The sequence below is a fragment of the Trachinotus anak genome, unplaced genomic scaffold (assembly GCF_046630095.1).
Source record: "Trachinotus anak isolate AG129_WGS33_773 ecotype Australia unplaced genomic scaffold, CSIRO_AGI_Tana_v1 ptg000013l, whole genome shotgun sequence".
In the NCBI taxonomy this organism is placed as follows: Eukaryota; Metazoa; Chordata; class Actinopteri; order Carangiformes; family Carangidae; genus Trachinotus; species Trachinotus anak.
This window is the reverse complement of record NW_027273864.1, coordinates 12,530,737-12,552,550: the sequence shown is the minus strand read 5'-3', so window position 1 is coordinate 12,552,550 and position 21,814 is coordinate 12,530,737. Positions and strand designations below refer to the sequence as shown.

At 42.0% G+C, this 21,814-nt stretch overlaps 1 protein-coding gene across 8 annotated transcripts in view; it reads right to left on the bottom strand.

Annotated features, from left to right (window-relative positions):
- Positions 1-1,675: 1,675 nt before the first annotated feature.
- The window catches only part of tfeb (transcription factor EB), a 30,862-nt gene continuing 10,723 nt past the window's right edge, over positions 1,676-21,814 (bottom strand). For 2 of the 8 annotated variants that reach the window (XM_071495582.1, XM_071495584.1), the window contains exons 2-12: positions 19,951-20,041; positions 14,544-14,648; positions 13,892-14,065; positions 11,186-11,284; positions 10,774-10,962; positions 9,943-10,032; positions 6,110-6,227; positions 5,875-5,931; positions 5,256-5,331; positions 4,999-5,146; positions 1,676-4,904 (exon numbers count right to left, since the gene is read on the bottom strand). In XM_071495582.1, coding sequence (XP_071351683.1) covers positions 4,350-4,904; positions 4,999-5,146; positions 5,256-5,331; positions 5,875-5,931; positions 6,110-6,227; positions 9,943-10,032; positions 10,774-10,962; positions 11,186-11,284; positions 13,892-14,065; positions 14,544-14,573 — 1,536 coding nt within the window. In that variant the 5' untranslated portion in view covers positions 14,574-14,648; positions 19,951-20,041 and the 3' untranslated portion in view covers positions 1,676-4,349. The remainder of the gene's footprint in view (positions 4,905-4,998; positions 5,147-5,255; positions 5,332-5,874; positions 5,932-6,109; positions 6,228-9,942; positions 10,033-10,773; positions 10,963-11,185; positions 11,285-13,891; positions 14,066-14,543; positions 14,649-19,950; positions 20,042-21,814) is intronic. The other 6 variants (XM_071495586.1, XM_071495588.1, XM_071495583.1 and 3 more) reach the window with 3 other exon arrangements.

Below are 21,814 nucleotides of genomic sequence, written 5' to 3'. Positions count from 1 at the left end.
CCCACTTCAATAGGCCCAACCATCAGGAAAAAGAGGTGATGAGAGGAGGAGGAGAGCCTCACCCCCCGGCGCTCACTGTGCCAGGGCCGAACTCTGCGTTCGCGTGCCAGCATCTCTTAAATTGCACCTTCATGTTTGATTTGTCTCAACCCTTCCCCTCTCCCCTTCTTACTAAACAGCCACCCAAGTATCTGTGGAAGTGCAAGGCAGGCACTTCTGCTGCGGTAATGTGTGTTGGGGGGGTAGATGGGCGAAAAGGTGGTGATCGGAGTGAGCCATAAGATCTACTCTCAGCAGCTCTACAGGGATTTATTAGACTGGGGAGTACATTAGCATCATAAAGACCCAGGAGAATGGGCCTGTGGATGGGCTGCAGACACCACCACTACACTTTAACATGCTCTGCGGCATCAGTCAGTGTGTGTGTGTGTGTGTGGATGAGGAATAAGATTACCCTGATTTAACTTAAGAAAGGCTGTTAAACGGTTTATGGATCATCCTGAAGCAGCCCTGGACTAATACATCAGGAGATGATGGGAAGAGCTGCAAGAGAGGAGAAAAGAGGCCAACAAAAGGAGGAGACAGGTGAAATGTGAAGGCCTCCACCTCTGATAAAATATGGTGATTTTACCAGACTGACACCAATAGACTTAATTTGTCAAGACTTTTATATTTTCTCATTGAAGGTGTGTACTGGGAATGCTGCCCTGCTATGCTGGAATCTAATAAAAAGGTTCAATTCACCAGGTCAAAACAAACAAAAGAAGCATTAAATGTCCCCAATGGTTGTTTCCATTTTTCTGTAAAAAAGAACATATTGTGCATTATTCACCCATTTGAGAACAAGAAAAAGGGAGATTGGGTTCTTAAGTAGCATTTAAAGAGGTCAGTGGCACGGTAGCTCAGTCCTTTCTGTGACTGCTGTGACAGTAAAATCAGAGGAGAGTTCGAGAAACTCTGTGATTATCGTCTGCAATATAGAGCTCTTGTGCCCCCTGCTGGACATATAATGTAATAATATTTAGTGGGTTTATCTCATCTGTTAAAGGTTTTTTTTTTCATTTAGGACGACATTGTATTGACTTCTTCTTTCCCCAGAGACAAATGCCAAATTTAATTTTAATACCTAAAAACTCAACGGCTAAAGATCCCCTTAACAAATGTTTAAAAATGTTTACTGCCTAAAACAATCATTTCTGTCTCAAATTCAATAAACTAGATGGAAAAATCTTAAAATCATATCGACCCCTTCTCCTTCCCTGAAAAATCCATAATCTATGAATATGCAAATATTAATTTCAAAAGTTTAACTATGAGACACAAGGTGTCTTGCTGGAGGTTTCCAGTTTCCACGTCACACTTGTGTAAGTTGCATTTTGTACCCTGACTGCTTCACATACTAGTTGTGATGTCATGAAATCTTGTTGTAGGTAAGCGTCAAACTGAGGTTTAAAGTGAGCACAGATAAATGTTCCCTCTTCAGCAGACAGATGTGAAAACATCTTTCTAATGTCCCGTGTCAGGGGACTTTAACCTTGTAGGGACAAGGTTTTTGTCCCCAAAAGGACAAAGAGTTCCCACTATGTAACTGTGTGAAACAACATTTTTGTCCCCACATACACACACACAAACTCAAATCACATCAATAAAGAAAAAAAGACAAATAGCCAGTGAATGTTTTCTGGTAAAACATTTTATATTCTCAGTAAAATCAGAACCATTTTCCCTGTGTAGTTTGCTCCGCAGAGCACCCTCTAGTGGAAGAGTAGAGGAGGCCTGAGCAGCTCTTTGGAGTGTCGGCTGGGTGACAGTACAATAGTCAAACTGTGGCTGATAGGGAAAAGGCACAACTCTGGCAGAAAGACAGACGCAAACACAGAGTCAGTGATACAACGCCATGGCAACCACAACTCCTCGGCTCAGAGTTTATGCAAAGTCAGTCGTTTTCCGGTCTGCAAGGAAACCAAAGTCAGGGAGGAAGGAGGCATGGCGAAAATGCCAACCTGCTTCAGTCTGACCAGAACCACTGGTAAACCTTACATTCATAATATGAGTAATTTAAATTTAATCAAATGAAAAAAAAAAAATCACCTTTCATCTATGTCTGGCTCCAAATTTCAATGTTAAAACAGAGAGAAAAATAAAATCCCGATCATATAAAAACGGCATCATAAATGTACATAATCTCTTCATCTCTCCAAAGTCACTTGAAATCTGGAAGTTTATAAATGGCTCCCCACTCTTTCCCCAATGAAACATTAGTGGCATAAATGTCTTTACAGTGTACAGTGTAAAGGGCTTTGAGAATAAAGGGTCATTTTGGAATTAAACTCAAATAAAACTTAAACAACAAATACAAATAAAATACATTTAAGTGGCTTAGTGGCATAAAATATCTGAAATAAATCTTATTTCATAATTCTTCAATGTACAAAGTCAAAACAATAATATAGTTTCCAGTGCTTTGGGAGATAAAATAAACAACAAACTATAATAAAGAAAACAAACACTTCTTTTAATCAAAAAAATCACCATCAAAGTTTTTTCTACCTTTATCAGTACTGATCATAAGCTTTATCAAATCAAGGCCAAGCCCCAGGTCCACCACAGCAGAGATAGAACTCAGGTACACCTCAACCTGCCCCAGCCACTGCTTGAGCAGCGGGCCTGTGATTTATCTCTGCAGCTGGCAGCTTCACCCGACTCATCAGGGGAGAGACTGAGACACAGGAGACTTGTTAATGTGCTGATTTGAAAACAGCCTCAAGGCACACTGCACTGTCTGTATGTGTATATATGTGTGTGAGTACTATAAAGCATGTGTGTGTACTGGGCGGGCATCTAGCTTGCCTGTTTGTGAACTGAATGAGAGCGTGAATGCATGCAAGTGAGTGAAGACTACAATTACTGCTGCTGTCAGCTGGGACTAACTATCTCTTTCGCTCTGTGTGCAGTAACAAACCCCGTCACTCTATCTTTCCTTCATCGGGGCCTCTGGTATAAGCCCCACAAAGTCACTGAGGGGAGAAACATTAACTGTTTATCTCCTACATTAATAAGGCTGTAGCTGGTACAGAAGCAAACTCTAGTATTTACAGGCAACTTGATATTAAGTCTAAACCCTGGTCGTGACCGCTAACCTATAAAAACATGTCTTTGAGGAGCAGCGGCTGCAAAAATCAAAAGGCACATTGATCGGGGTTATGGCCATGACACAGTTCAGGTTAACATCTGCTTCTGCTTAAAAACGATCCTGCTTGTGTATTCTGTTACAGTACCTGAGTATTTTGACACCTCATTGATTTGGATGACACTGTTTTTCGAAGACCATTAAATGTTTTTTTTTCTTTACTCTCTTTCCAAAGACAACACACGCTTTACAGTGCCTGTGGATAAATATCACGAGTGTATAATGTTAAAGGAGAAAAGAAACTGAAGGACAGCAGTGTGCATGTGTATGCGTGTGTGTGTGTGTGTGTGTGTGTGTGTGTGTGCACGTGAACATGTTTGTGAGGAGGCACCAGTTCTAACAAGAGGTGGGAAGGATGCAGTACATGAAAACAGATCTTTCAGACAAACAGCCAGCACTTAAGGCCAAGGAAAACTGCTGAATAACAGATTGAGGAACAGAACAATGTGAATGGACTGCATCCCCCTTTGGATAAATTATGCATGCAAGACCATAAAGCTACTTCCATTTTATTCACTATCGTTCATTCAATCACTTATGGTTACTAAAAGAGGTTGGTGTAAAGGGGAAGATAACTTGTCCTCTATCGAGTGAGACAATGCACTCAGCTGTCCTTGTATCTGATAACTTCAATCTAATTAACTGCTGGTTTTTGTCCCTCGTTCAATTATCACTTAGAGCCACCTTTATGGAAACAGGGCCAAGTGCGCTATATAACTCCTGACCTGGCAGTGTTGGTTCACCCCTTGTAAATGCTCAGTCTGTTGGGCAAAGTTTCAAGCTGCTCAGGTTATCTCACACACACTTGTGTAGGTGCACAAATGGTTGCTATATACACAATGTTTTCAACTGTGGGAGAGCTGTACATCTTCTATTGCTCGTACCGTTAACAGATAGTTGTACCACAAATGAGTGTCGAGTGTATGTTCAAACTGTGAGATGTGTATAGTGTGTGCAGCATGTTGTGAGTTTGTGTTGATGTGGTGTCTTTGTGGCTGATTTCTTTCTGTTGTATGTGCCGTACATGTGTGAGAGTTTGTGTTGGTGTACTGTCACTTTTCAAGCTGTTTGCTTGTGTACTGCGCCCCCTGTGAAACCTCTGCATGTGCATGCATGTGCTTGTATGAATGCATGTGTGTATGTGTGTGTGTGTATGTGTCTACAGTATGTCTCCATCCTCTATGCTGAAGCTAGATCTGCGGCTGGAGTCCACCGAGGCTTCAGGGGACATTGCAGAGAGCAGCGGGTCTCCACCCATAGGGGACAAGGGCTCGTCCATCATCAGGAAGCTCAGCTCACCTCTCTTCCCTTGGACGTCCAGTCCACTCAGGTCGGCCAGCCCCGACATGCTGTCTGAGAAGCCGGGAATCCCATCGCACAAGTCCATCGACTGGGTATAGTCAAAGGGCTGGGAGCTGCCTACAGCTGGGAACTGGATGGGCTGATGGGGCTGGAGGTGCTGGGGGAGCGGTGGCAGCTGCCTGGGCTGAGGTTGGAGGTGGTTTTGGGGGAGGAAGTGGTGCTGGTGGGCCTGGGGCTGAGCCTGGTTCTGGGGTAGGTGCTGGGGCTGATGCTGGGCTTGTATCTGGGGGTGAGAAAGCTTCTCCTCTGGGCTGGTCTCTTGTTTTATATAAGAAGCCATCAGGTCAGTTGGGTTCAGGCCAGAGGGGGAGGGGCTGGGCAGGCCATGCAGATGCGCCTGCATCTCCAACTCCTGCAGACAGCAGGCAGAGGGCAACATCATCACTATAAGGGTATTTGCTGGGTTTGAGTGTTTTTGTATGTGCGCATATGTGTGTGTGTGATACCTGGATGCGTAGCAACAGCTGTTTGTTGGCCATCTCCATCCTTTTGAAGTTGTTTTCCACCTCTCTGGTCCTCTGCACATCCTTCTGCATGCGTTTGATGTACTCAACAGATGCCCGCAATATAGTGCCTTTGTTCCAGCGCACATCTCTATGCACACGGTAAAGTACACACAGGCAATTTCCACACGTAAGTAACTGACGGTAACTGATTTCATTCATTAGTTTCATTTATGCTGAAGCACAGCAAAGTAACTCACAGGTCATTGGTTTTGGGGATCATGGTGCCCAGCTCTTTGATACGATCATTGATGTTGAACCTCCTCCTCCTTTCAACTATGACAGAGGAAAGAAGACATGAGGGGGAGATTAAAAAAAAGGAAGCGATAAAGGAAAATACAATTATGAAGACTACGGTGCAGAAGAATCAAAGACATGAAAAGGGACAGAAGGATAATTTGTGCAAGCCAGACTGTAGCCTTTGGAATTCAATTTTGTATGTAGTATGCACAGCATCAACACACACAGTCCCAGTGACAGGCCGTTGGTAATGTAGTGCATATAACATAAGTACGAGTGCATTTTGGAAATATACAGTAAAGGGCAAAAAGGGAGAAGTGTTTAGGCACACACACACACACACACACACACACACACACACACACACACACACACACACACACACACAGTCACAGGCAATTACACTTTAGTGCCAGAACAGCAGAAACGACCAGGTTAACCATCCACCCACAGGTTGCACTATGTCAGCTAAATCAGTGCAGGGATGTATAAAACTGTTTTTGCAAGAGACAGATTACAGATTATAGTGTGTGTGTGTGTGTGTGTGGTTGTTTGTGTGTTTCAGAGGGAAAGACTCACTCAGATTGTGGTTATCTTTCTTCTGTCTCTCCTTGGCCAGCGCACGGGCTTCTGCGTCTTTGCAAAAACAAAAAGTGATTAACTAGGGGCTGAGACTGTGCCGCATCTCAACAGAAACAGTTCGGCAACAAATACCACAACACACAAGGAAATGTTTTTAGATCCACTCAATGACAAACTTCACAAACTTAATAACAGCTTTATTATAATGTGCAAAAACGTCTGACTTTCGCACCTGACAGTTCTCGTTTGATGGTCAGGTTGGCAGGACAGGAGTTACTGGTCATAGCAATGGCTGGGCCTTTCATCCCAGGACCTGTATACACATCCAGGTGACTGCTAGACAGAGGGAGCTGGGGACACATGCGAACACAGACACACATGTACACAACAAATACACACATTAAGAAAACAATCTATACATGAGATCTGCTTTCATCAATTAAAAAAAATTCTTGGCAACTGCTGCTCATTGATCTCTGTGATACAAATAAGAGGTGCAAGGAGAGTGAAAAAGCATTTAACTTCCTTTATGCAATGACTTTACTTGTGATTTAGCCATAATATGAGAAGACTGAATGTTGAATGTTATCAAATTTAAAAAGTAATTAAAATATAAAGTCTGACATGAGTCAAATTTGGGTGAAACTGGTGTTAAATCCTAATTATTTCTCTCTGTTTCCTAGACGACTCATTAACAGCCTCAACGCTGGTGAACCTTTATAAAGTCAGTGTTCATGTTCAGTGTGCTGTAAAGAGTAGATAGCAGGAGATAATGCAATAATATCACACCTGAGAATGGCCTGCCAAACACACAGCAATGATTGACTATCGCACTATCTATCTTATCTGTCTTTATGGCTTGATTCTCTCCTCTGCCTTCTCCAGCCTCTGAACCTGTGGAGAGGTCTCCTAACTCTTGCACTTTAGACGTTGTGTAACGGCTGTGATTTAGTTTTGTATGGACTCCTAAAAAGACATGATTTCCTTTTAATTGTATAGTTTAATGAGTGCGATGGACTTTTTATGCCTGGTTGCCAATCGTGTCGTACTCCCTGGAGCGAGGGCAAATGTGGCGCTGCTAATGAGGCCTGAAAGATAAAGAACTCAAAGGAAAAGATACCTTATCTGGCTGGCTACTGTGCGAGTTGTGAGATCAAACACATTCACACACATAAGTGCACACACAAACCTCTGCAGTTTGACTTCTGTTTGTAAATTATATGCTCTGTTAAAATTCTCACAAAAGAGAAATGATATTGTTGTGACTTAGAGCTGTGTTTGGAACAACATCACAAAAACCAGATCTTCCAACACTGGCACACTGTGTTGTATGTTACCCTGTTTAAGTGTGAAAAATTACACCTTAAACAATCTAGTTGATCTTAATAACATTGGACTGCATTGGACCACAGGAACTGTGGTTGTAAAGGACATTCTCAAATACTTCAAACATTATTTGTAGAAAAATGCAATATTATGTGCACCACGATAAGTGGCAGAATCCCGTAAAAACAATGCAATGCTTCATCCTGTTATGGTTGTTTCATGTTTTCTGCTGATGATGTAAAACACACACTGAAAAACAAGAAAATTCCCAGCCTCCCCCTTGTCCTGACAGGACAGCCTGCCTCTCACCAAGCCATCTAAGATTGCCTGTTCAATGGTTGAATAAGCAAGCATGACTGGGACAATACACACACACACACACACACACACACACCATCAATAGACAGACAGACACACACACACACACACACACACACACACACACACACACACACACACACCTTTAAGGGTGGAACTGCTCACTTGCCTGGTGTGCCTGGTATTCAGTGGTGTTCCCGGCTTTTACTAAACTTTGAGATTCCAAGAATTCCTTGGAGTTTGCTGCTTTAATCCGCATCAGGATTAGCAGGTGAGTTTTACTCACTGCTCTGTCAGTTGGGAATAAGGCTCTGGGTATTGTTTCCAGTGTGTTTGAACACAAAACACTTCTACATATCAAACTGTAAAAGTATCAGTATTATGTTCTGAACATGCAGCCCTATTCACGTTTGAGCTGTGGTTTGTGTTTCTATCTCAGTTAATCTGTTGTGCTAACTCCATGCACGCTGATCATCCTCAGGGTTGATCAATCACCTAATCTAATCAGTCTGATGTTATACATCCACAGACACACACATACAAACGCATGCATGAAGGCACGGTCACACTGATTAAACCAATCAACCACAGAGGACATATTATCAGATAAAGCTGCAGGAGACTGTTTGGGTTCCCCCTCTCTCTCTCTCTCACACACACACACGCACGCACACGCACACACACACACACACACTAACAGAACTGTGAAGCAGTGTGTCAGACCACACAATGGGCCTCAGCTTGCACTGGTGTAGACCCCAACATGATCCTCAACATCAACTCAAACCTGATCGTGATTCGAGTGCAGTAGCACCCATCCACACACAAACATAAAAAAAAAAAAAAAAAAAAACCAAACCTCCACCCCTCTGCCTCTGCCATGGCTCATCTTATAATCAGAGACCCGAGGCTGGGAGTTAGAGCTGCTACTGCATCAGTCCGAATTGTGAATGAAAGCCAACTCCTACAACACCAACCAAAGCTCACATTTAGCAGTCTTACAAACAACAGCACTTCATTGTCTTACCAGCTGAATCTGTTCTCCTTCAATAACTTCCACAATGGCATACGTCTTATTCATCTCCTTCATCCTCTTCTCCTTCCCTTGCCTGGTTGGTGCTCTTTCTTCTTCTCTCTCAGGCACAAGCAGCGCACACCGCTCTCTCTCTAACCTTATTGCCCCTGTCCCCGGAGAATGACCTCAGCAGTACCGATGTCGTCTTTCTTCTACCTCTGCTCCCCACCAAACAAGAATGAACTTTCCCCTAACTGGACTTTCAGCCTGTTTTCCCCTTGCACAAATTGCCCTCATCCCCCTTTCCCTCCTCCCTTCTATTCCTCCCCCTCTCCTTCTCCACCTCCCTCTCTCTCCAAATGTCTTGTAAACAAGTTGAACTCTAACTGGTGGCAGTTTAATTGTTAATTTTCTGAGTTTGTTCCCTCAAACACAAAGCGCTGTACAGTCCTCATCTAACATGCCCTCCCTACAGTTTCTATCTATGTCCAACATGGTTTCGGGTTGGAATGTTTAGGGTTTAAGTTAATTAAACACTTTTGTGTGTGTATGCGTTTGTGTATATGGGGGCATAAAGACACTATTTGCACTATTTCTTCCAATGGGGACATGCAAAGAGAGACTGACAGCCAAAAAAGAGCAAAATGACAACAGCTGCCATGCAGCACTGAACATCTGTCACACTCACTGTGGTTTAACAGGACTAACAACTGTATAAACACCGACACTGTCCCTAATAACAGCAACACAAAGTAAGAGCATTGACATTAAATGAGGACAGTGACGAAAAAACAGAGAGACTATATAGGTGCAGCAGTAGTTATAGGAACTACTGAAACGCCAAAGTCTGAGCATTGATGACTCGGCATATCCAACCTTATGACTCATTTAGGGCAGACTGGGCCCAAAATAAGTCCTGAAGTCGATGAGGCTTCAGAGAACCATACATTCAGAGAATACATTATTTGGGAATTCTAGTGTTGAATTTTAAGAGTGATGCATTAAAGGAGTAAACATAGGTGTAAACAGCTCATTTCATTTTACAGTTGTTTACAAATGTTCTTGAAAATATTCTTGATAAGGTGAACAACTCCAAAATCAATATTTCTCTCTAATCTTAAACTGTACTGGACACTGCCATCAGAATAGTTCATCAATAGTTTACTTGAATACTTAAATATTTGTATTTTTACAATTTTGTGAATTAAAAAAAAAAAGAAGTTTTGCCAAGAAGTATACATCTTTCCTAAAACACACACTGTAGCAAATCTATGGTGATAACCAAACTACAACATATGACAGAAAAAGGAGCCAGCTGGATACAAAGTACAGTTGTCATATAAAAGATAATAAAACTGAAGTGTTCCTTAAAGTGCGTTTGGCTCTTCTGTTTGGGGACTACTTACTGTGTTGGGCATCTGGACAGGGTCAATGTATGCCTGAATGTCATCGTAATTGGACTGCATGCTGATGATGTTATCAATGACCTCATCCATCTGAAAAAAAGCAAGGCAGTGTTACCTTTGTGGTTATGAAATGCTTAATGAACCATAATGTGTCATTTTAAAACAGGGACAGCACCTTCTTTTGATTTTAATGTTAAACAGACACCACACACAAAACACTTTCACTGCTCATACATTTATTAAAGCATCTGAAACCTGATGGCATGAAGGCCTGCACAGGAACTCGCCTGCAGGTGCAGGCACTCAAGAGTAAAGATGACTTTTATGTCATGGAGGCTAACTGGTAAAACCATTTTCTCTGACGCAGAGAAAGAAGTGAGGTCGAGAGTTGGAGGAGGAGAGTTGGTCAAAGTCTGCCAAGTTCAAAGGGCCTTACATCCTGCAGTTTCCCTGTCACTTGTTAAGCTGTAATTACCGTTGCAAGGCCATAATGGAGCATTTAAATTCCGATGATAGCAAGTGTCAGTTATTGCCAGTTAGTCAACACATTCATTCACACGCCTACTGTACGCACAACACATTAACACCAGTGCATTTACAAACGTTTCCCAAGACGACCAAAGACCAATTAAATCATCATGATACTTTCATAAAATGTGGAGATAATGTCACTTTGGGGGTAATATTCAATCCTCATAATTTTATATAGGAGTGTAATTAAGCCATATTTTAGGGATATTTGTTCAATCTGCTTCTTGTAAAATGTACTTTATGACATGAGCAGGAATTAATGTTTATGCCACTGTCCCCCTCAGACTTGCAGGCGACTACCTCATTCTCGTGGCTGGAGCCGATGTTGAGCATGGCCATGGGGCTGTTGGGGGCACTGTTACCAGACATGAGCTGCTCGGTGCGCAAGTGTGGGGACTGGAGGGGTGGGGGCGCAGACGCTGAACCCCCTGTGGGTCCCATGTTTGTGGGAGGAGAGGGTGGAACCAGCCCTGCTACTGCGTTGACCGTCTAATGACAGAGAGGGGGAGACAAAGATGGGTGATGATGATGATTGTGATAGTGACTGACACAGTACTGACATAGTAGTACTGACTACTGTATGTGCTTTGCTGACAAACCAGAAAAAACACAAGAAGATAGATCATATATACATAGAGCTGATCTAATGAGAGACAGACAAACATAAACTGATGTACAGGACATTATTGAGTAAAGGCATCCAGACAGGTACCTGTTTAGTGGCAAAGGTGGTAGACAGGTATTCTTTCACCTGTTGCCTCCGAGACTGACGGATGTGGTAGTCTGTAGGATTCTCCAGGTGGGTCTGTACCTGTATGAAAGAGAGACAGTAAAAATATCAGATCAGTTCTTACTTCATTATTAATTTTGCACATCTAATCCAACTGATCCAACTCTTTGCTGATACTGCTAATGATTCCATTTTGATGACTGGTTTGGTGGTTTTATAGCAGTAATTTCGCGTTGCTGAAAAACACAATCTGTGATCCAGATCTGTACTGATTCACCCAAAATGATGGACAGTTTTAATACAGGCTATAAATGACATGGTCACAATATTACATGGGTTTGAATATGACTGTGGAAAAAAAAACTTAAGCTGGGAGATGCAAAAACCGAATAAAACCTGTCAAAGAGGACAGTAACTAATTAATCTATAAATCAGACTATAATCTAAAATACAGCGTATAAAATAGGACAATATTCATTATGTTTTTGGAAAACATCCATTTCAAATTGAGGTATTCTTATTCTTATAAGTAAGGTTTCTTGTGTGTATCAGGTTATAGACTCACTAGCACTAATTTGATGGGTGGCAGCTCTTATGTGAAAGCTATCAATCTCATTTTATATTTTTCTGTAATTTTATGGATGAAATCAATGTTTTGCAAGAGTTCAGCATCTTTTTATTTCTGACACAACTCAAGTCCCACATGAAAAAAATAAAAATAAAAATGGTACCTGCTCTTCAAAACACACAGAGATATCATCAAAATTATATTTTAAATTATACACTAATATTTAGTGTGCTTTAAAAGCTAATTAGCTCACTGATATTTAAACACATAACAACACACCAAGTATTCAGATGTACACACCCATTTATCCCTGTCCCTTAACCCAGCAATGAGACTGGGGCATGGCAGCATTAAGTCAGTAGTAGTGCCCACAGGGGTAAAGCCACAGTAATTCCTCTGGTGTGGCTACAAAGAGCAGTGGGCTGGCCTCATTCTTTCACATCAAAGAGTAAAGCTCAGTGGAGAGCAGGACTGCTCCGCATTACTACAGAGGAAAGACTCAACTCCTCTGCCCTCCAAACCTCCAGCCAGATTATATCAAACCAAGCAGAAACTTTTCAATAACTACATAATCCTACTTCTTACTACTTACTTTGTATATACATGTGTTTTTCTTTACAGCAAATGTTGACACTTTGGGTAAATACGCATGATTGGCTGTCATTTGTCTGGGTTTTGTAAGGCAAAAGTACAAGTATGCAGTCATAGCTAGTTGACCCATCTGGCCCAGCTCTGTCAGCACAGATGAAGTCCAAAGAAACACAGCGCAGGAGGTATGACAGGGTCGGTGGGCCTGATGGACAGACTGCTCGTCTTATCTACACCATGAAAGGGAAAGACAATGACAAGTCTAAACGCTGAGATTTCATAAACACCATTCCACACAAAACACCCACACACACATGCATGCACACAGAGTAAACTGTCAATACATCAAGTTGACTCACACAGTTATCAGCGCATGCAAACTGTAGATTTATGGTCTCAAATACCATAAAGCAACACACAAGCACATAATGGTGTATTGCACAAACCCATACACACACAAACACACACCATAAAAGATAAGTACACGCACAGGCATCTTTGGAATCGGGTAAAATGTCACTTCAGCTTTATCTGTCCCTGTCTGACTCAGACTATCTACATCACTCCTGTCTGTCCTATCGCAAAACATGTCAAACCTCTCTTATCTACCGCTCCTCCTCCCTCCTCTGTCTCCCTACCTGCTTGCTGCTCCACCGCATTTTTCTCTCTTTGCCTTTTTCAAATCTGTCCCTGATTTTTCCATGTGTGGCAGGGCTGCTGCGTGAGAGGCTGTGACGACCGGTGAAGTCTCTGTGACGCCCTCCTAACCCGTCTCCTTCTCAGCAACATGTGAGTGGATTAACATAAGTGCTACAGCCCCTTTTGATACCACCTCCCCCCAACCCAACCAACATCTTTTCTCTCTTCCATCAATCCCTTTGGTGAAATCTGTTTAATGCTTCATCTTTGTGGCGAGGTTGCATTTTGACCTGAAGTGAGTCACAGAGATTTCACTATTACGCTCATTATTTTATTCCCACAGACTGCACGGTGGTCGAGGCCAAGTCGGAGAGAAGAGAGTATGTAGAAGGATAGAGGGGATTCTGTGTTCAGTGGTTAACGGAAACCACAAATCCACATTAAAGGTTTTGTTCTTGTCCTGCCAAAATACCTCCGTCTCAACAGATTATGTTCAGTCATGCATTGTAAAAGCACCACCTTTACACATTAATCTGAAATGATAAATTAATTAAGTGATCAGTAAATGAACAGAAAAACCAACCATACCATCATTTATCAAGTAAAAATGACAAACATTTGCTGGTTCCAGCCTCTCAAAACTAATGCTAATGCTGCTTTTCTGGCTTCATATCACTTTAAATCTTTGACTTTTTGACAAACAAAGACAAACAAGCAATCTGAGAACGTGGAGTATTGATGGGGTATTGATGGGCATTTTTTCACCATTTTCAAAAAAAAAAAAATAATAATAATAATAAATACTGAGCAATCGGTCAGATAAAAAAAATCAGTTGAGAACAAAAATAAAGAGCTAATTGATAATGAAAAGCATCTTCAGTATCCATACTGACCTTAAGAACCTCAACAGGGACCTGCATGCTTTGGTAATGCTGTGGGGTGCTGATGGCCGGTGTGGGCGCAGGTGGCCCGGCCATGCGATGTTGCATGTAAGGCTGCAGGACTGCATTCTGTTGCTGCTGCTGCCGCTCACGCTGCTCCTCTTGCTGCAGCTGGTCTCGCATCAGCTGGACAGACACACACACAGACACACACACACAGACACACACAGACACACACATATCACAGAAATGCTCATTAAAGAATCCTCACCTCTAAACTGACTGTGAGGGTGATGTGGCTTTTGGCTCTTTTCTCTCTCCTGCTGCTTTTTTAACAGTGGACATGAAGGGCTGACAGCTTCTTCGCAAATAACAACTGGTGACTCACATATCTATTAAATCATAGTGTAAGAAAAGTATGTACAGCCAATACATCAAAATATGTAAGGGGCAAATAGCATGGCCAAATTTATCAGTGGAAAAAAACAGTTGCCACATGTAGATGCCAATCAAATAAATGAAACGCCCAAATGCACTGACCAGAATACCTTCCTCTCCAGTATCCATTCGACCAAATAACACGACAAACAGACTGCAATGTCCACAGCTAATAAAAGGCCTGCATGTACTGTATGTCGGATGGTGAAGGGTAGTTCTGTTGTACCTGCATCCGCAGCCCGATGCGTGAGGCCATTGCTGGGGGGCGAGGGGGCAGGGGAGGGCGAGCCGACGTCAGTGCACCGCAGTCCAGCCCGAGAGGTAGAGGAAGCTGTGGAGGAAGAGAAAAGGGTGGAGAAAAACAGAGTTAGGCAAGAAGAAGACGAGAAAGAAAGTGAGAATAAAAACAAGGTGAAAGCAGAGAAGGGTGGTGGAAATGGACTGAACTGCAGATAAAGTTTGATCCAACTGATTAAAAATGTAAGCTTCACCATCAGGGATCTGCAGTCATTTCTAAACATGAAGAGCACATATCAAGTGTGGATGCAGTGTAAACACCTCTACCTCAACTTACTCACTCTCTTCATACAAATGCCTGGTTCAGTCTGTAGTTGCTAATGGGTGCATTAGTGATAAGAAGAGAAATGTGAGAGGGGAAGAGGAAGTGTGCAATGTTGTGTTGCACTTTTTTAATGTGTTCACTAAGCTGTGTCTTTGTGGTTAGGTGCTACTTATATTATGTTTGTCTTATGTATCGGCTTATTTGTGTTTGTATGACAGAGAAATGGATAGTCTAAGTAGTCTGGCAATCCCTTTCCCCCAATTCAAGATAACAATGATAAAACAAGATAGGTTCATGATATTTAGGAGAATATGTCCTAAATAGCATATCTATTCATTTAATTGTCAGATGAGAATAACAAGTTTGGTCAAAAGATCTAAAACCACACACATTGCAAGGTGTCCATCCAAGTGATTTCATGAAATACACACTAGCATATTAATAGCTCACCTTTTCATTACCTGAGAGTCAAGACCAAACTAATATCTGAATGAATATGCTAATGGGTTATGGCGGTCACTGCCCTCAGACGCTGTTGGTCAAGAAGTAACTCTAATAACTCAGCAGCTGCTCCAAAAACCACAATAACTTGTTTTCTTTATTATTCCTTTTAAATACACAAGATTCTGTATAATGTATAAATAAAAAAGCTTTGGAGTTGTTGGAAGTTTGCTGGAGCTATAGGCTAACAGCTTCCACCTGTCAACTCTGAGATCTTGGACTTTTCCACTCGCGCCACTCCACTTACAGGTATGCCTGAGACGTTTATCTTGATGCACCACTGGGTAAGCTGGATTCACCACCTGTCCTCCACTTACATGCACTCAGTGCTGCTACTGAATCAAAGGCACCACGTCAGCTTCCTACAAGCTGCTCAAAGACAGGCTGTCAGACTGCTAATTCTATTTACCAAGTGTATATGCCTTAGAGCATTTACTTCTACAGTGTGTCTCTCTGTCTGCACGAGGCTACAAATAACTGCCTCTAGAATAGACCAGACTGTTTAATAGATGTGCAGTATGATCATGATATCTGCCTCTACATGAACATATAAAAGCAGACAATATGGCTTAAATATTAGTAATATTATATACATAATAATCGGTAATATCATCTTTTTAATAATCAAGCGGCCATGTATGAATCACATCACCAGATATACAGGATGTAACCACTTAACCACTCTACCACTTAATATGACTGGCTGTGCATAGTAGGACCCAGGGCCCTGTTGTGTAAACAAACACAGCAACTAAACCGTGATTAAACAGTAAACTGTAATTCTCTGTGTCACTGTGGCATCATCCATTTACTCTCATGGTCATAGGAGGACACTGGGGTGAATGATGTAAGCAGTAATAATCTCTTGTTCCCAATTCTGTTCCTTTAAAAGTGGTAAATTAAGGAAGCTCTCCCGGATGGTTGAGAGGTCATGTGGAAAATCATGTGGTCTTGTTGTTCTTGGGTGATCTTGTGAGCAGAAAGACCATGGACAACACCCATCACCCCAATACAACATCTCCTCCCCTTTCTCACGTAAAAGCAGTCACAAACATGTGTGCACGCATGTACACACTCAGTGGGGACTCCCGCTGTGATAGTTCCCCTTCTGCAATGACTTGTGTTCATTCCCTGCATGACTAAGCTCGTCTGGACTCACAAAAGGTGAGACCTAACCTCCTGCGGGCCATGTTTCCACTCTATTCTAATGTCTCTGCTGATTGTGATTTGTGGTGAGATGAGACACAGAGAGGCAGTGACAGAGACATCAGTCAGAATCAGATTCCTCCAGTCTCTCATCAGAAACACTGTCTGTATATGGTCATAAAGAGAGAAAGACACAGAGAGAAAGACAGAGAGAGAGAGAAAAGCTCATTGTGTGTGAGGTACAATAAGAAGGGCAGCTCCTATTGAGAAGGACTGAAGCCGCCTGTTGTCCGAAGTGTACATTTCAGCACCCGAGGGGGCACACACTGACCGCTTTGTGCCCATTGGATGGCCCACATGAAAAACACACACCCATGCAGAGATACACATTGAAAGACACACATTCCAACACAAACGTGTACCAGAACTTGGACTCAAGGGAAGGCTGACTCCACACTAGCATCCTTGACCCGCAAAGAAAAAATACTGTCATCTCTATAAAGAAGAGGTACAGAAGTAGAGACACAACAGTGCTCTCCTAACACTCATGACTACTGAAGCTGGTGGAACAACCTCTGCAACAGCTGCTAACATCTGGAGCTTTGGAGGACATTGTGTTGTAGTAGCAGTATTAACTGTGTCTTTCAAGGTACTTAACACTTACATAGACAAACAAGTGTGTGCACACACATACACACAGTAGTGGAATGCCGCACAGTGTATTTATAGAGTCTGACAAATGGGGTGATTACATCTGCAAAGTCAATCGGCAAGGTAGGAATGCCAGCCAGAGAAGGACGTGTGCACTATGCTTTGAGAGTCTAAGGATAGACCTGTATGCTGTACAGATTGTAAAGTCCTTTGAGGCAATATATTTGGCTATATAAATAAAAATAACATTGACTTGACTTACACCAAACAGAGTATAGGCAATCACATTAAGTTCCACTGTAAAGGTCCAAGCAATTCTAATAGCTTTACATGTTAAACTCAAAGGCATTAAGTCTATACATGCTAATTTAACTATCCTGAACCACTTACTTCCATCTTAAAATGCTACACAGAGTCAAGTTACAACATTTCTCCAACTTATCCATGGCTACTACTCCATAACACAATAACAGCACAGAATTTAGGGCAATATTGAGTTGGTTAGACCAACACACATAACAAGACAACAGTGCACTTTTCCACTTCATGGGGCACTGGCACAGTCTGGCTTGCAGAGACAGGTTTGAATCCTCTGTGTATGGGTAAAGAAGTTCCAAATTCATTAGTTTAGGTTAAAATGTATGCAAATCATCTTTAAAAGATTTATCTTTCCAAACAGTAAAAACCAATTTAGCAGATTACTTTCTATTGTTTACCAAAAAAAACAATAAAGAGGTTTAATCATTTAAAAAAAAGTATGCAAATAAAGACTGCTTGCAATTTATTGCCCAATTTTTAATTTCAAATGCTTTTTAATATCCCCCAAAACTGCAAACTGAAACCGCACATGACTCTACATGTGGTGACTGCAATGTTTACATAACACACTAACTTCTGAACATGTGAAGTATGTATTATATAGCCTCTAGCTGTGACTAACCCATGATACATAAGATGCATGCACTATAACACATGCTTACAACTGACAGGATATCACTTCCTGATATCATATGGTGACACACTGCTACCAGGCAGCATGATCTCCCACACGGGCCTTCCCATTGCCCATCATCCACTGGGGTAAGCAGGCATCTGTGACGCAGTAGGAGCACACAGCAACCATTGTGTGTCCAACGCTGTGATGTCACAGCCCCTTCACTTCAAACACTGACAGCCAGTGGGAGGATGCAGAGCGGAGGAAGCCCAGGTCAGAGGTCGACTCTGGATTGTGCCACAGATTAGTCACAAACATACGTGCCAACAGTATGCAGATAATACACAGGAGTGTGCAAAGTGTACATTAAAGGAACTGTGCACAATGTGATGACAGCTTTAGTTCCATCCTGTACATACATGTGCAAAGTGTGACACACACATTCATACACATGAGCACACACAAGTACATACACACTTCAGGGCAGTGTGGGGCCATGGCACCTGTGCTCAGGGACATGGTGTTAATTTGTGGAGTATGTATTTTTAGAAGTGACTCTGCAATGCCAAGGGAGACTTTTTGGCAGCCAACAGTTAAATGTGTGCACATACATGCAAAGACACATGAAACCTTTAACGAAAATGCATGTGTACATTCACACGTACAGCTGCGTAATAAAATTTAAAGACCATTTCCAGCCATTTTTTCAACAGGCTATGGGACAAAATAAAAAAAAAAATTATTTCTGTATCAAGATCAAAGCAGTTTTCAACAGATTGGTAAGGGGAGGAGAGAAAACCCTCAAGGGCATGACAACACAAATTGAGTTTAACCTGTCACACAACATTAGAAATACAGCAAGAGATGCACGTTTAGGTTATTCTTGGTAAAGCTTTCAAACTATTAAACACTTAGGTGGTTCCAAATGTGACACTGCACTGCGCACTTCACCAGCCTTTCCATCACTGCACAGAAACATGCGCACTTGCACAAACACACACCCTTTCCGCATTAAGCTATCTGTCTGCCTGCTCTAATGACTAAAATAACTCCCCCTGCTCTCTGTTCTCCTTTTCAGGAACACCCTGTTCCCCTGAGCCATGGTGTGATTTTTTTGTTTTGTTTATATGCATGTGTGTGTGCGTGTGTGTCTGTGTCTGTGTGCATGCGTGCGTGTGTGTGGGTAGGTGGGGGTGAGAGGGGTCCATGTAGATAAAGGGTAAGTTTGCATGTGTATGACTGCTCTACAGCATCTGTTGGCTGTAGAGTACACTCTTTCAGAACATGTATACAGATGTACAGTATACAATATTCCTAACAGAGGCCAGCCAACACAGCCAGCACACACATACTCAACTGGTAAGGTTGGTAGGATTATGTGTCAGGCCTGGCATGGGAAGTATGGGGTCCTTAGCCCTTCCTCTTTGGTCTCATACACACACAAACAGCTGTATCCCTTGGTGACAGAACACGCCGAACTTTTCTGCATGGACATGCAGACAGACAGACTGGCAGACGAACGGACAGTCAGATCATGTTCAAATGCTCAGGACTCGTATTCTGTTGGTTCGATTGCCGCTTTAGATATAAAAACCTTTCTGTTCCCACCTCACATCTGTACTAATTACAACAGATACTAGGGATTTAGTTACAGCATAGGGGGGTTGGGTATGCACACCAGAGCGGATGAGGTCACTTTAGACACCTAGAAATAATTTTCTATTTCTGTTGAGTAATGCAGGGAAGACAAAATCACTTAATGGGTGGATTTCATCAGCAGGATACACATAAAGACACATAAATGCACACAGACAGCCATACAAGGACATGTACATTTACCTGTTTGAGAGGAAAAGAGTTCACAGAGAGGAATATGCTCTGCTTACGCTGCTGACTACATGTCTGGACACTGGAGAAAGTGGATGGCAATCTGCACGGGGAGGTCATGGAGCAGAGAAGGATGAAGGAAGGCGATGATGATGCAAAAACAAACAAACAAAGACAGACGAAAACAAAGAAAGAAACAAAGACAAAAAGATGATTGGTTATTAAATGTAAAACTGCAAAATCTGACAAATGGAGTGAACAGCTGTAACATAAAATATATGACTGTAGTAGCTGTGGAAAAGCTACAGAGGAGCGGTGGAGTGTTCAAGAGTGCAAAGCAGCAGGTGTGCAACACACACTGAAGAAGTTATAAAAGAGAAGAATTTCCACGGCGGAAGTAAAGGAAGCAACAGACCATGGTTAGATGCACTGAGAGGATATTCTCAACTGCTTCAAAGTTCATCTCTGTCGTATGAGACACCACTGATTGGCTTCTTTAGTTCTGTTTTCTCATGTAGTAAATTGTTGTGGCAGATTCTTGGCCATAATGGTGTCAAGTTTGCTAGCAGGGGTTTTGGTAATCTCATGTCTTGTTTTAGCTGTTTTAACACCTCCATTTTTCAAATAGTAGAGACAGTAGAGGCTAAAGCATGTTCTCCAAGAGGATTTCACTAACTGAGTTGTGCACACAAGTAGAATATTCGAAACGCTGCATCCTCCTGCATGACAACTTTTGTTAAATAGTCAGTGTTGTTACATTATAAAGTTCATGATGTCTCTAAAAATCCTTTGACATAAATTACCATCATTGAGCATTTCTGCTCAGTAATCAACTTTGTGAAGGTCACCTGAATGAATCACCACAACTCATCAACACTGTGTGAATCACAATGCCTGTCACCTTCTAAACACAGTCTAAATATAGCTGACCAAGAGGGACCTGTGCTCTGTCCACTCAGCCCTGCTTTCCTCACATCACAGCTTTACAGATCATAGAGAAGATTGTGATGTAAAACTACTGCGCTGAGGAAAGGACAGCAATAGGATATCAGGACAAACACACTTTCAGCCATATCTAATCAAAGTACAACACAACGAGACACAGGACAGACAACAGACCCACATCATCAATAACTACCACAATGCATCACTTCCCCTTTCCTTCCATCAGTTTTCACAACTCCTAGTTTTGTCAGGGGTGAAGCAACTTCCTCTGCAGGCAACCCAGGGAAAGAACAAAAGCTGTTTGTCATACCACAGCCTCCAGGACTGAGGCGAGCTTTAGGCATAAATATTTGCTTGTTTTGATATCGACAGCCATTTAACATTTAACAATGCTCGAAAAATGAAAAGAAAGACTCCAAAATAAAGTCAGTTTTTCTTAATGTGAAATTACATGGTTATTCCATGTCTAACCAAACTGGTTAGACACAAACAAGACCATGTGGTACACAGACATACACAGAACATGTAGCAACACATGCTACTTCATGATACTCAGATGTTCAGATAATGTCTAGTCAACCTGTTATATTGCATGTGTGGTACAACAGACCTCCAAACTCAAACGACCTCTCAACACTCTGAACAGTTTGCCATTTCTGTTTCTTACACGGATTCCCTTTGGCATACAAACAAACTGTTGTAATTCATGTAGCAACTTTCATTGTCTCCCGACCAGACTGCCACACAATCAGTACCATCTCCGTGCCGCCACTTAGCTGCACATAACCAATCATGCATTGCTAAACGGTGCAGTAGTGACTCTAGTTCCAATTTCTGTTTTTGAAAGGTCAAACTGTAAAAATACGTATTGATCACTTCACTGTTGACAGCAATTTAACCCATGCTTGTTCTGCTGCTACTGTGTCTATTT